Source organism: Diadema setosum, chromosome 20, assembly GCF_964275005.1.
Source record: "Diadema setosum chromosome 20, eeDiaSeto1, whole genome shotgun sequence".
NCBI lineage: Eukaryota > Metazoa > Echinodermata > Echinoidea > Diadematoida > Diadematidae > Diadema > Diadema setosum.
Genome location: NC_092704.1, coordinates 25307560 through 25322966, shown reverse-complemented (window position 1 = coordinate 25322966; position 15407 = coordinate 25307560). Strand labels below are relative to the sequence as shown.

The 15407-nt window shown below is 41.9% G+C and overlaps 1 protein-coding gene and 1 pseudogene across 1 annotated transcript in view; both read right to left on the bottom strand.

The window, feature by feature from the left end:
- Positions 1-1163: 1163 nt before the first annotated feature.
- The window catches only part of LOC140243333 (uncharacterized), a 28068-nt gene continuing 13824 nt past the window's right edge, over positions 1164-15407 (bottom strand). The window contains exons 2-3 of the mRNA XM_072323008.1: positions 13965-14038; positions 1164-6242 (exon numbers count right to left, since the gene is read on the bottom strand). Coding sequence (XP_072179109.1) covers positions 1320-6242; positions 13965-14036 — 4995 coding nt within the window. The 5' untranslated portion in view covers positions 14037-14038 and the 3' untranslated portion in view covers positions 1164-1319. The remainder of the gene's footprint in view (positions 6243-13964; positions 14039-15407) is intronic.
- On the bottom strand, positions 9488-10891 carry LOC140243962 (uncharacterized; annotated as a pseudogene).

Genomic DNA, 15407 nt, shown 5'->3' with positions numbered 1-15407 from the left:
GATCGCCGCGAGCGATGAAAAGATCGTACACATGGGTCAATTTTCATCTATTTTATCTAAGTCAAAATAGTAAAACATGAAGTGAAAACATTCAGATTAGGGATTTCAACATCTCTGAATTCTGTGAAGGGGTATAGTTTCAGTAATATCGGCCTCATAAATGATCTGAAGAATAGATGAACACTGCACATTCGGTGCAGCAGTTGCAACTGTTTACTCAGCACTAACAGCAGTGCAATGGGTCTCTAGTTAGCCGGGGCCAGCGGGGCAGGTGTAGGGAGCAAAAGGGTTACAGTAGCTTCCTGCTGGCGGCCTGAAGCTGTACAGTCTTGATGTTGGGGTATGTTTGACTGTTTATTATTATTACATGATGAAACCGTCACTACGCGAAACTTCAGTTCAATGCAGGTTTATCATAAAGAAAATGACTGCTGTGATAGTTAATTCTGTTTCAATAAGGAAAGTGCAGAAAGTCATAGACTAGCATATGATGATCAACTGGAAGGCATGGACACTCCAACGTCTGAATATTTTCAATAACATTTTTTATCCTTAGGTTATCTTATCATTATGGCATTATTATAGGACAAGATTAATATAAATTTGAAAGAAAAAAGCACAATTCAATTTATATTTTCAGCTTGACAAGATACAAACACGAATTGTCTACTTTCAGGCCAACATCAGTCACAAAATCAGAAATTACGGGAACTGGTACACAAAATGTGTGAAATCTAGGTTGTAATTGCCACAGACTTTTGTTCATAAAATGAAAAGTACTGATGCTACTGATGAAAAAATCATACCATCTGAAAGCTGAATAAATTCTCTACAACATCTATGAGACCTTTTTGTGATGCAAGCTCATGTTGTATGGAAAAATGAGGTGGTAACATGTAGAAATAAATCTGCATTGATAATTATGTGACATAAGAGGGCGTCCTACTTAAAATTGAAGTGCGCCCTCACTCAGATTATTGTGGAAAATGAAAGTTTAGACCATAAGCTTTCAAATGATGTATAACATGACACATTTATGTCAATAATAATAATCAGAAATGGCCATCAACAATCTTGTGTCTGTGCACTGCAAAATGTCTGAGCAGTCTGGCTACGGCGTATGTGACAGATATAGGGTTAAAGAGGTGAAAATTACATTTTCACCCCTTATTGGTCTTTCCAAAACTTTCCATTTACAACACTGGACAATTCAGAACAATCACGTGCAAGGTCTATTGATTTTGTAAACCTCAACGTAGGAAAATAATGAATATAAGTGGGATTAGGCCTACTTTATTAGGTATGCTGTAAACAAATGATTACACACACACACTCACCTGTTTTACCTGTAGATGCTTATTATCTTGGACAGAGGCGGGTGAGATCATAGATATCATCATGGGTATGGCATTTCCTCTTGTACAGGTTCCAGCCGATGTATCACAGGTGTAACCACTGGGGCAGCAGTGAAGGCCATCGCTACAGCAGACTGCATTTGGCAAAGGACAACATCCCCACTGCCCAGTAGAAAGTTTGCAGCAAGTGTTGCCATCTGGACATTCTGAACTTCCATCAGGACAAATCACACTCTCAACCTTTATTGGATTTGCAACAGATTTCTCAATCCAAGAGATGACTTCATTTCCTCTTGTGCAAGTTCCTGTGGAAACTGCACAAGTGTATCCACTGGGACAACAGTGGAGGCCATCACTACAGCAGACTGCATTTGGTAATGGACAGCATCCCCATTGCCCAGTGGAAAGCCTGCAGCAAGTGTTGCCAGTTGGACATTGTGCTGTTCCACCAGGACATACAACCTCTACTCCAACTTCTCGTGAAGGAGTCTTTTCAAACCAAGCCAGTATGTCATTACCTCTTGAACAGGTTCCAGCCGATGTATCACATGTGTAACCACTGGGGCAGCAGTGAAGACCATCACTGCAACAGACTGCATTTGGCAAAGGACAACATCCCCACTGCCCAGTAGAAAGTTTGCAGCAAGTGTTGCCATCTGGACATTCTGAACTTCCATCAGGACAAATCACACTCTCAACCTTTATTGGATTTGCAACAGATTTCTCAATCCAAGAGATGACTTCATTTCCTCTTGTACAGATTCCAGCTGATGTACCACATGTGTAACCACTAGGACAGCAGTGTAGGTCATCACTACAGCAGACTGCATTTGGCAAAGGACAACATCCCCACTGCCCAGTAGAAAGTTTGCAGCAAGTGTTGCCATCTGGACATTCTGAACTTCCATCAGGACAAATCACACTCTCAACCTTTATTGGATTTGCAACAGATTTCTCAATCCAAGAGATGACTTCATTTCCTCTTGTGCAAGTTCCTGTGGAAACTGCACAAGTGTATCCACTGGGACAACAGTGGAGGCCATCACTACAGCAGACTGCATTTGGTAATGGACAGCATCCCCATTGCCCAGTGGAAAGCCTGCAGCAAGTGTTGCCAGTTGGACATTGTGCTGTTCCACCAGGACATACAACCTCTACTCCAACTTCTCGTGAAGGAGTCTTTTCAAACCAAGCCAGTATGTCATTACCTCTTGAACAGGTTCCAGCCGATGTATCACATGTGTAACCACTGGGGCAGCAGTGAAGACCATCACTGCAACAGACTGCATTTGGCAAAGGACAACATCCCCACTGCCCAGTAGAAAGTTTGCAGCAAGTGTTGCCATCTGGACATTCTGAACTTCCATCAGGACAAATCACACTCTCAACCTTTATTGGATTTGCAACAGATTTCTCAATCCAAGAGATGACTTCATTTCCTCTTGTACAGATTCCAGCTGATGTACCACATGTGTAACCACTAGGACAGCAGTGTAGGTCATCACTACAGCAGACTGCATTTGGCAAAGGACAGCATCCATACTGCCCTGTGGAAAGCTTGCAGCAAGTGTTATTTTCTGGACACTTTGTGATTCCATCAGGACAAGTCACACTCTCAAGACTAACAGGAGCAGCAACAGATTTTTTAAACCAAGACATAACATCATTACCTCTTGTACAGGTTCCTGCTGATGTATCACATGTGTAACCACTGGGACAGCAGTGAAGACCATCACTGCAACACACGGCATTTGGCAAAGGACAACATCCCCACTGCCCAGTAGAAAGTTTGCAGCAAGTGTTGCCATCTGGACATTCAGAACTTCCATCAGGACAAATCACACTCTCAACCTTTATTGGACTTGCAATAGATTTCTCAGACCAAGAGATAACTTCATTGCCTCTTGTGCAAGTTCCTGTGGAAACTACACAAGTATATCCGCTGGGACAGCAGTGGAGGCCATCGCTACAGCAGACTGCATTTGGTAATGGACAGCATCCCCATTGCCCAGTGGAAAGCCTGCAGCAAGTGTTGCCAGTTGGACATTGTGCTGTTCCACCAGGACAAACAACCTCTACTCCAACTTCTCTTGAAGGAGTCTTTTCAAACCAAGCCAATATGTCATTACCTCTTGAACAGGTTCCAGCCGATGTATCACATGTGTAACCACTGGGGCAGCAGTGAAGACCATCACTGCAACAGACTGCATTTGGCAAAGGACAACATCCCCACTGCCCAGTAGAAAGTTTGCAGCAAGTGTTGCCATCTGGACATTCTGAACTTCCATCAGGACAAATCACACTCTCAACCTTTACTGGATTTGCAACAGATTTCTCAATCCAAGAGAGGACTTCATTGCCTCTTGTGCAAGTTCCTGTGGAAACTGCACAAGTGTATCCACTGGGACAACAGTGGAGGCCATCACTACAGCAGACTGCGTTTGGCAATGGACAGCATCCCCATTGCCCAGTGGAAAGCCTGCAGCAAGTGTTGCCAGTTGGACATTGTGCTGTTCCACCAGGACATACAACCTCTACTCCAACTTCTCTTGAAGGAGTCTTTTCATACCAAGTCATGACATCATTTCCTTTTGTGCAGGTTCCTGCTGATGTATCACATGTGTATCCACTGGGACAGCAGTGAAGACCATCACTGCAACACACGGCATTTGGTAAAGGACAACATCCCCACTGCCCGGTAGACAGTTTGCAGCAAGTGTTGCCATCTGGACATTCCGAACTTCCATCAGGACAAATCACACTCTCAACCTTTACTGGATTTGCAACAGATTTCTCAATCCAAGAGATGACTTCATTTCCTCTTGTGCAAGTTCCTGTGGAAACTGCACAAGTGTATCCGCTGGGACAGCAGTGGAGGCCATCACTACAGCAGACTGCATTTGGCAATGGACAGCATCCCCATTGCCCAGTGGAAAGCCTGCAGCAAGTGTTGCCAGTTGGACATTGTGCTGTTCCACCAGGACATACAACCTCTACTCCAACTGCTCTTGAAGGAGTCTTTTCAAACCAAGCCAATATGTCATTACCTCTTGAACAGGTTCCAGCCGATGTATCACATGTGTAACCACTGGGACAGCAGTGGAGGCCATCACTACAGCAGACTGCATTTGGCAATGGACAGCATCCCCATTGCCCAGTGGAAAGCCTGCAGCAAGTGTTGCCAGTTGGACATTGTGCTGTTCCACCAGGACATACAACCTCTACTCCAACTTCTCTTGAAGGAGTCTTTTCAAACCAAGCCAATATGTCATTACCTCTTGAACAGGTTCCAGCCGATGTATCACATGTGTAACCACTGGGACAGCAGTGAAGACCATCACTGCAACAGACTGCATTTGGCAAAGGACAACATCCCCACTGCCCAGTAGAAAGTTTGCAGCAAGTGTTGCCATCTGGACATTCTGAACTTCCATCAGGACAAATCACACTCTCAACCTTGATTGGATTTGCAACAGATTTCTCAATCCAAGAGATGACTTCATTTCCTCTTGTGCAAGTTCCTGTGGAAACTGCACAAGTGTATCCACTGGGACAACAGTGGAGGCCATCACTACAGCAGACTGCATTTGGCAATGGACAGCATCCCCACTGCCCAGTGGAAAGCCTGCAGCAAGTGTTGCCAGTTGGACATTGTGCTGTTCCACCAGGACATACAACCTCTACTCCAACTTCTCTTGAAGGAGTCTTTTCATACCAAGTCATGACATCATTTCCTTTTGTGCAGGTTCCAGCTGATGTATCACATGTGTAACCACTGGGGCAGCAGTGAAGACCATCACTGCAACAGACTGCGTTTGGCAAAGGACAACATCCCCACTGCCCAGTTGAAAGCTTGCAGCACGTATTGCCATCTGGACATTCAGAACTTCCATCAGGACAAATCACACTCTCAACCTTTATTGGATTTGCAACAGATTTCTCAATCCAAGAGATGACTTCATTTCCTCTTGTGCAAGTTCCTGTGGAAACTGCACAAGTATATCCGCTGGGACAGCAGTGAAGGCCATCACTACAGCAGACTGCGTTTGGCAACGGACAGCATCCCCATTGCCCAGTGGAAAGCCTGCAGCAAGTGTTGCCAGTTGGACATTGTGCTGTTCCACCAGGACATACAACCTCTACTCCAACTTCTCTTGAAGGAGTCTTTTCATACCAAGTCATGACATCATTTCCTTTTGTGCAGGTTCCTGCTGATGTATCACATGTGTAACCACTGGGACAGCAGTGAAGATCATCACTGCAACAGACTGCATTTGGCAAAGGACAACATCCCCACTGCCCGGTAGACAGTTTGCAGCAAGTGTTGCCATCTGGACATTCAGAACTTCCATCAGGACAAATCACACTCTCAACCTTTATTGGATTTGCAACAGATTTCTCAATCCAAGAGATGACTTCATTTCCTCTTGTGCAAGTTCCTGTGGAAACTGCACAAGTGTATCCGCTGGGACAGCAGTGGAGGCCATCACTACAGCAGACTGCATTTGGCAATGGACAGCATCCCCATTGCCCAGTGGAAAGCCTGCAGCAAGTGTTGCCAGTTGGACATTGTGCTGTTCCACCAGGACATACAACCTCTACTCCAACTTCTCTTGAAGGAGTCTTTTCATACCAAGTCATGACATCATTTCCTTTTGTACAGGTTCCAGCTGATGTATCACATGTGTAACCACTGGGGCAGCAGTGAAGACCATCACTGCAACACACGGCATTTGGCAAAGGACAACATCCCCACTGCCCGGTAGAAAGTTTGCAGCAAGTGTTGCCATCTGGACATTCTGAACTTCCATCAGGACAAATCACACTCTCAACATGTTGTGGAGACAGTTCTGCTTCATTGATGCCTGCATATTCCAGCTCGTGCACCTGCAATGCAAAGGGAATAGAGTTTGAAATCAAACAAATTAGGATATTTTTCTTACAATAGAGCGATTTTCACGCTATGTCTACTGACCTTGATCCGATTCATCCCTAAAAGACATATCAAGATTGAATGAAATTTGAACAAAACTCATGTATATATAATAGGAAGATTAAATGAGAACTTACCTGTTTGAAATTTAATCTTGATTTTATAAGTAAGTCGTAGAGAAGAGACTACATGTCTGATTGGGTGTAATATGAGATCCTGCTGGTTACGTGTGCGGCAATTTTTAAAGCTGTACGAGACTACAGGATTTATCAATAGGAAGATGAAGATGTTGAGAACTTTGCCTGCATAAGGCTACGTAAGTCGCAGGGGGGGGGGGGGGAGGGGAGAGGAGGGATGTAGTCTCTTCTCTACGACATACTTATAAAATCAAGATTAAATTTCAAACAGGTAAGTTCTCATTTAATCTTCCTATTTTATTACGTAAGTCTCCGATCAAGACTACATGTCTGATCGGGTGTAATATGAGATTTCAGAGCCCTGTAGTTAGGTACAGAACATTACATCTGTAAGGCATCAAACAGCATCACTACAGACAGACATACCTGTGCACTCTGTGCAGACTATCATTCCATAGGCTGACTGAAGTTGCTAAGTCAATTTTTCAGTAAAGCCTGGGCAAATTGGCCAGTGTCTTGTAAAGGCTTGCAATAAAACTTTCTGAATGTCTTCTCAGCCACCCATCCAGCCCTTGAGAGGATTTCTGACACAGGCTCCTCACTCCTTTGTGCTGCTGACGTAGAGGCCGCCCTTGTGGAGTGAGCACTGAAGATCTGTGTATTGATACCAGCCTCACGTAGGACAGTCTTAATCCAACGTGCAATTGTTTGCTTTGATGCATGACAGTGGGGTTTCTTATGTCTCTCCATCCCTCTTAGGTTCTGTGTCCGCTGCCCATACTCTTTCATATAATTCACTATGCACAATCTCCTATCCGGAGGGTACGCATTTAGTGTTACACTGAATCCCGTATTTCCAGGCTTGTTTTGTGTCAGTGTATTCTCAAAAGAAATCTCAACAGATTATTTCTTTTCCACCTCACCCTGTCCAGGTGGATAACATGAAGAGATTGCACCCTTGGTATCAGCATAGTCAATTTCTGAGTAAGTTGCTTCAGATTAAGTGCCTTGGATGGAGATAGCTTTCTGAGGTAGTCCAAGACCATTTTAACATCCCAGATAGAAGAGTAACGAGGTGCAGGCGGCTTTAAATGAAAAACTCCTTTCATAAACCTATTTACAAGTGGATGCGACCCAAGAGGCTGTCGTCCACTATCAACTATGAGAAACATGGAAAGAGCACTCCTGGCTGTATTCAGGCTACTGCATCCAACTTTTTCTTTGTCTAACATATTTGTAAGAAATGCAAGGACATCACAAACTTTGACTTGCAAATAATTAATGTGTCTCTCTGCACAAAATCTTTTCCATTTTCTGATGTACACCTGATACTGTGCTTTAGTGGATCCTTTCCACGAAGCCGCTATGATGTCTATTGTCCTTTGTGTGAGGCCATGCTCTGCGTAACATCCCTTCCAAGCCTGCAACATAATAGAGGTAAGTGATTATTCAAAGGATGTGGGGTGCCTGAAACTGGTTGACATAATAATGTCTTACTCTTTTGAATTAACATGGGTTCCTCAAACAGCATACTCTTAAGAATAGGTTACCAAACCTGTGTTGGCCAATTGGGCACCACTAAAATCCAACATGCCTTATCCTTCTCAATTTTCTGCAAGCACATTGGCCCTAGATTGAATGGGGGAAAGGCATGAAAATCCCATTGGCTCCAATCAACTGTGAAGGCATCTACTGCCCAGGCCTCCGGTTCAGGCCTCCAAGAAATATATCGGTCGACCTGCTTCTTTAGGCGGGAGGCAAACATGTCAATTTCAGGCACACCAAATCTCCTGATTATTCATTGAAATATGCTCTTATTCAACATCCATTCTGTACTGTCCGAGAATTTTCGAGACATGTGGTCTGCTTCAATATTCAATCGCCCAGGTAGGTGAGCAGCTGTAAGCCAGATGTCCTTACTAATACACCATTTCCAAATATCAATGGCCATTTGATTACATTCAGGAGATTTTGTGCCACCCATATTGTTCAGATATGCGACAGCAGTAATGTTATCTGCTCTAACAAGTACATGATTGCTCCTTTTCTCTGAGCAGAAGGCTTTTAGCCCATGGCCAACTGCTACCATTTCTAGCAGTTTAATTTTATTCTGATTTGCCTCTTTCAACTCATCACTATTTCAGCTACCACCTGAGTGCACAGATTTGTTGCCCCCCAGCCTTTACCACTGACATCTGTGTAGATTTCCACATCTGGTTTTGCCCTCTGTATTGGGCTAAATTGTGACTGAAGGTTCAATATCCACCATTGAATTTCATGGATGCTTTCTCTTGACAAGGTCATATGCATATCGAAATGTCCCTTGTTCCTTGTAAGGCCAAGAATCTTGTCTTTCTCTAAGGCTCTATAATAAATAGGGCCATATTGTACTGCTGGAAATGATGCCACTAGTTGTCCAATAACCCTCGCAACTTTTCTGATAACAGGTTTCTCAGTAGCCAACAGTTCCTGACAAGACTGTTCTCCTGTTTTTTTGGGTTTTTTTAAGCCTAACACTCATATCCAGAGTGTTCAGATTGAAACCGAGAAAGGTAATCTCACGAGTAGGCTGTAAAATTGATTTTTCAGGATGAACAATAAACCCCAAATTTGATAGCAACTTAGTAGTTGCGCTCACTGCTGCCTGCATTTCCTCTGCAGTTTTTGCAATGATAAGTGTATCATCTAGATATCCAATTACAATGTGGCCCTGCTCCCTGAGCGTTGCCAAAACAGGCTTTAGCAGTTGTGTAAACAGCCTTGGTGCTGAGCTAAACCCATTGGGAAGTGCTTGAAATTGCCATAACCTTCCCTGCCATGTGAATCTCAGGAATTTTCGAGAATCTGGGTGGATAGGAACCGTGAAATATGCGTCTTGAAGGTCGACTGAAGCTAAATAATCTCCCGGAGAAATAAGGGGTAGAGCTGTCTTAATATTGTCCATCTTAAAATGCTGACATAAAATACTCTTGTTTAATTCTGTCAAATCCAAGATGACCCTGAGGCCTCCATTCTTCTTTGGCCTTGTGAACATATTTGATATGAATTCCCCTTCTACATGTTCACATGCTTCTATGACATTTTTCTCTACCAGCTTGTTGATTTCTTCTTGAATCACTGCCATTGTGGCTTGGGGCTTGGTGTCCCTCTCGAGACGCTGTTGGGGTAAATGTATGGGAAGCTTGTGGAGACCTCTTCCTCCACTGGTTTCGTTGGCCTAAAAAAGGCCTAGATGTGCTCCCTGACGAGTCCGAGTAGGATGTCCGCGACACCCAACCAGCTTCCTTGTATCTGCGTTGAGACCCCTGGCTTAGGTAAGGGGGATAGGCCGGCTTGGGTTTTTTAAACCCACCTCTCATTACTCCAGCCGCCGCTTTCTGTTGGTCTTGCAAGTCTTTTACTTGTTTGCCCAAGTCATCCCCAAAAAGGTACTTGGTTACAGGGTTTGTGGGTTTACAAAGATGAGTAAATTTCGTGTTCAGATCCGGTTTTATCAACTCTTTACAGAGGGCATTCATCTCAAAGTTTGCATTGCATAACAAAGCAAGAACGTCTTGCTGTTCGGGAGACATGTTGCTTGGATCGAGCAGGCTGACATCAGCCGAGATACCTCTTGTTAGGGATTTTTTAACCCTCTGAAGCTTCACATCCCTCGTACAAACAGAGGCAGAGAGGTTGTCCCAGATCGTCTGATTTACTTTCGGGGTGTCGATCCCTTGACAGTTCGACGGCACTGGGTATTTGCCACTTGTCTCATCAAGCACTTTCTCTTCCAGATGATGGCTCATCAAGTAGTTCACCGAGCTTGCTAGCTCCTCATCAAGAGCCTGTCCAATATCTGATGCCACTGCAAATTTAGCAGCAAAAGCTGGTACTGTCTGTGCATCTGTCCTATCCACGCACAACTCCAGCTCTGAGCTATGCCCTACACTCAAGGCCTCCACCATGCCATCATCCTCAATATCCATTTCCTCTGTATGTGCCATGTCATAATCTGCACTAGAAGTTGAAGCAGAGGCTGAATCACTTTAACTGCGATCAAGATGTCGGTCTGGCTGTGCATGTCTCATGCCTGCCACCCCTTCCCTTTTACTGGGAAGAGCCTCCATGAATGGACAGAGCAAGCCTTCGAGTCTATCAAGACAAATGCTTACTGTCCCAAAGTTGTCATTTTTCAACTTTGACGAGTTGGATTTTGTAGTAATCCGAGGCCGAGTCCCCGCTACTGCCGAGCAGTCGGCAGCCTCCATCATCACCAGTACTCACCGTCCACGGTCCGTATTGGCAGCCGTCCCTTTCGCTGCCGCTGCGCGGTCAGCTTGGCTAACACTCACCGCCTTATGTGACTCTGTTGCATGTTGCTCTGTTTTTGCCCAAGATTCTGCCGCTGCACGGTCAGTTTTCTTCTCTTTGTTTTCCTTTTCCGCGGCCATGCTAGCGGATCTTCTATCCTTCTGTTTTTTCATAATTATGATAAGTCTGAAAGGAAGAATTTCCACGAAATTCTTGAAAATTCGGAGGTTGTGAAAATCCTTTTCACACACACCACAAAATGCGCCAATGAATTGCCACACACATGACCAGCGGGATCTCATATTACACCCGATCAGACATGTAGTCTCGATCGGAGACTTACGTAATAAAATGTTACCAATAAAACGCATACAGGATGATGAAGCACTAGTGCAATGCTGCTGAATTCAAAGTATCCTCCAATTACTTCACTACCTTGGGTTACTTTCCTGTCATGGCAAAGTTTAAAACCACACAAACACACACACACACGTACTGTACACACAAAAAATACAAATGTGAGGAAAAGTATAGTTTACATATTTCTGGCAAAACGGTCATATTGGTACTAGTTACAACTGATGAAAATAAGATGAGGTGATGATAAGATCACCTCAGACATCTCCAAAAACTATTTACTAAATTTCCTTTGTCAACACCAGATAGAAGAAACAATGACTTAAATGGAGGTGATTGCTGTTGATACTATACAACAACTAGAAATGTCGCTATGGCGACTGGTATGCCTCCGCCATAATGCATGATTCTCCTAATAGGTCTAGATAGTGCATGTGGACAATGTGTGATTACATTTTCACAAAATTGGCAAAATATTAAAATGACAAGTTTGTCAAAAATGTGTTGAATGTTCACCTTCCTTGACCTAGGTTTAATTGGATTTATAGGAGAGCATGTATTTGGGGATTTAAGGACTTTAACTTGACTTCGACCCATTCACATGTTTATAAAATTGCATTGAGTAATTTTCAAGGTATGGAGAAAAAGTGCAATTTCTGTATTGAATAGTCTAGTAAATTGTTACCATTTTCATCTGGCCTTTGACCCTAAAATTCATAAGATAATCACTGTCAGGCAGAACATGCATAAATATATAGTTAGTTTCAAGATAACTTGAGCCACTTCTCAGATATGGAGGAAAAAGTTAGTTCAGCACTTCCACTTGATCTTTGACCTTTTGACCTTTTAGGCAAAAAAAAAAAAGAAAAAAACCTTCAAGAAAATCTCTATTAGGTTATACATCCATATGCCAAGTGTAAAAAAAAAAAATAATCCTGACATTGCATAAACATAAGCGAAATAGTAAAATTTTGAAGTGTTGCCCTTGACCTTTGACCCCTGACCTTTGACCCCATGAACCCTTAATTCTCTAGATAATCACTGCCAGTCACTACATGTACACATGTATATATACTATGCTCCATGAAGATACCTTGAACAATTTCCAAGGTATGGAGAAAAAAGTGAAGTTTTAATATTTTCACTTGATCTTTTGACCTTTGACCTTTGACCTCATGACCCAAACTTTCACCACAGAATTTTAATTGGGTAATACATGTATACACTAAGTTTCAAGAAAATATCTTCATGCATTGCATAGATATGGTGGAAATAGTGAAATTTTATGTATTTGACATTGACCTTTTGACCTTGAGCATGTGCACCCAAAAGTTGATAGGCACAACTTCATCCCCTAGTACACATACATGCCAAGTTTCATTAGGATACCTCAAAAGGTTTTGATAGTTACGCTGTCCACAAAATTCATTACGGACGGACGGAAGGACGGACGGACGGACGGACAACCCGAAAACATAATGCCTCCAGCATAAAAACACATTTTTATGCTGGAGGCATAAAAACACATTTTGGGGGGTAATATTTTCAGTAAGTACAAATGGGACCGGTTTGAGGTGATGTCATTACTGCTAAATATTATTTGAATGTGACTTTGCGGTTGCGACTGATATCACTGTTTCTAGAATACATGATGTGAAATGTCGCATTTCTGCAACTTTTGAATAGTTCTGGTCTGATTTTAATGAAACTTTCACCATCCTTCTTACTTTCACTGGAGTCATCACATATATTAGATTGGATGGCAGTCAAACTGAATTTGACCCTGAAAAGATTGTTCCTCAAAAAAATACAAAAAACACAGAAACAGCGAGCATCACACCTCTGGCACCTTTCTGGACAAAGGCTCGGAACCAGAAAATGACAATGTAAATATTTTGGACCATTAAGTTTTGATTATTAGAATGTTGATAAATCTTTGATTCAAGACATGTGACCAGTAAGGAATAGCCACATTTTGCTCCCAGAAATATGATATCGATTGCACAGTACTACTCAACGCTGTTGTACCATGAATATAACAAACACTTAAATCACTTTGGTCTTTAAATAAACAAAGAACATGTCTTTCTCTAGCTTTGGTATAGTTTCGATGGCATGACTCATTAATGCACAAATCCAAGTCTGAATGCTCTCTGCATGAATCATCTCATACCCAATAACTTTGCATCCTTAACATGCCCTGGGTAAGGAACTTGGAGTAAATGTTTCGACAGTTAAATATATAACATATGTCCCAAAAAATAAAATACAACAGTGAATCAATCCAAATACAATTTCAGGGTATGAAACTATAACTCATTGCCCACATCTTACAGAAAACCCCATTCGATTTGCTTCAGTGGTCAAAGAGAAATGAGGAATTTTGTAGACCATGTCAGGAATCTCTTCCCTCCAAGTTCTGTCTATTGTGTTCACACACAAGAGCATCCAAGTGCTTAACTTGGAAGAATCAGACTCATGACATGCTTTACAATAATCCACATTTCTCTGTGACCACTTCACCAAATTAAATGGGGTTTTCTGCAAAAAAGAGCTAAGATGTTATTTTTTAAGACTCTGAAGTGGCATTTAGATAGTTTTGGGTGTTATTGGGTGTTATCAATGCGAAAATCAGATTGTAATTTTTTTGGGACATTCTGTACAATCAGGAAAGCATTACAACTACGTGGCTATGAAAGTTCTTTATACACGTTTGTAGATCATTACATCCCGCCCATTGCCCACTGAAATTCAATTTTCTCAGTTGCATTTAATAGTTGCATAACTTTCTGGAAAAAAAAAATCACTTCCGCACCAGGGTCAATCCTTCTTTTGAACACTAACCCAACTTAAAGATGCAAAATGTGAATAGTTTTGAGAATAACTTACGTCTTCATTTGGTTCATAGGGCACACCAAATGTTGCTGGCAGCAAAACTGCCAGGAGTAGCAAGAACTTCATACCTGAAGATGGAAAGAAAGAGAGATGTTTCCACTTGTTATCAGGGTTTGACATGCCTTGCACTTGTTTTCTCTCGGAAGTCAGGGGAAGCATTCACTTGAACTTTAATCATAATGATAAGGAGCACACAGAGTACTGTAATATACAAAATGTCAAATTATTCCCGATAGGTCAGGCCACAGCATTCTCCATCAAAACCTTAAGAATTTTGTTTCTGACTTTAAAAAAAATTTTCTTTAACAGCAAATTTAACAAAAAATCAAATGAACTAGAATTGACACTTTAAAAACAGTGACAATATCTGACTTATTAAAAAGTGCGTTTTATAACCAAACTAGAAATGTTGCTATGTTGCTATGTATATCTAAGCAGACATGAATCTGATGTTGTCAGATTTTGATACTTTGTTGAGTCACTGATTAGCACATGAAAAAAAAAAAAAAATTAACCTCAAGCTTTTACAGACTTCCCACATGAGACAAATCAAGGGCATCAATACAAAGATGCAAATGCCCTTGTGGCAAAATTTCAATTGGTAGTTGAAATGCAAGTGTGGTTTTGGTTTCTGTAAAGTTGCAGAGTAATAAAGTATTCATATCACACAAGTGAAAATAAAGAGACAGGTGCTGCATGAACAATAATGTGCCTATCATAACACTACATTCTTTTAAACCCCCAAAAAGGACAAAGCCTACGTTGTATAAACTGCTTTCTATTTGAATACCTAATTAATCATTGCAACTTCATCTAGAGTGAAAACTGAGAATTCTATTGTTGTTGCTGTGCTAAATTTTGTTTTAATGATATGATTGAAGAGAAAGTGCACAATTGAGACAAACCTTTAAACAAAAGTCAAATTGATTAAGGCCTATAAAGGTTTTGTTCAATGAGTTCTTGGCAGGTGTTGAACTGATACTCGAATGACTTGTTATTATCAATGATGGAAATTTGATCACGACACCCAAGATTAATCTGTTATGAGACTCACATTGTTTGACAGTCACATGGCTCTTAGGCAGGGCTGTACAGTAACCCGTTTTTTTCTACTGGTCTGACCTGTCTCTTGGACCAGTAAGTACCCAGTTTCTCTATTTTTTACTGGTCCATTCCTTAAAAAGTTACTGGTCCGACAGTGATTTTTACTGGTCAGGGACCGTCGGACCAGTGCCAGTGTGCAGCATTGTTCTACAGTAGGTTAACATTACTGGAAAAAGAAAACAACACAGATAGACTTCAATTTCTCCGTTTTGTAGTTTCTGCATACCATATTTGCAGACGAGTAAGCAGCACTCTTTTTTTTTTAAATTGTGTCAATGCAGAAAAAGGAATGTGGCATATACACGGATATTGGAAAAATCAGTCTAAAACCTG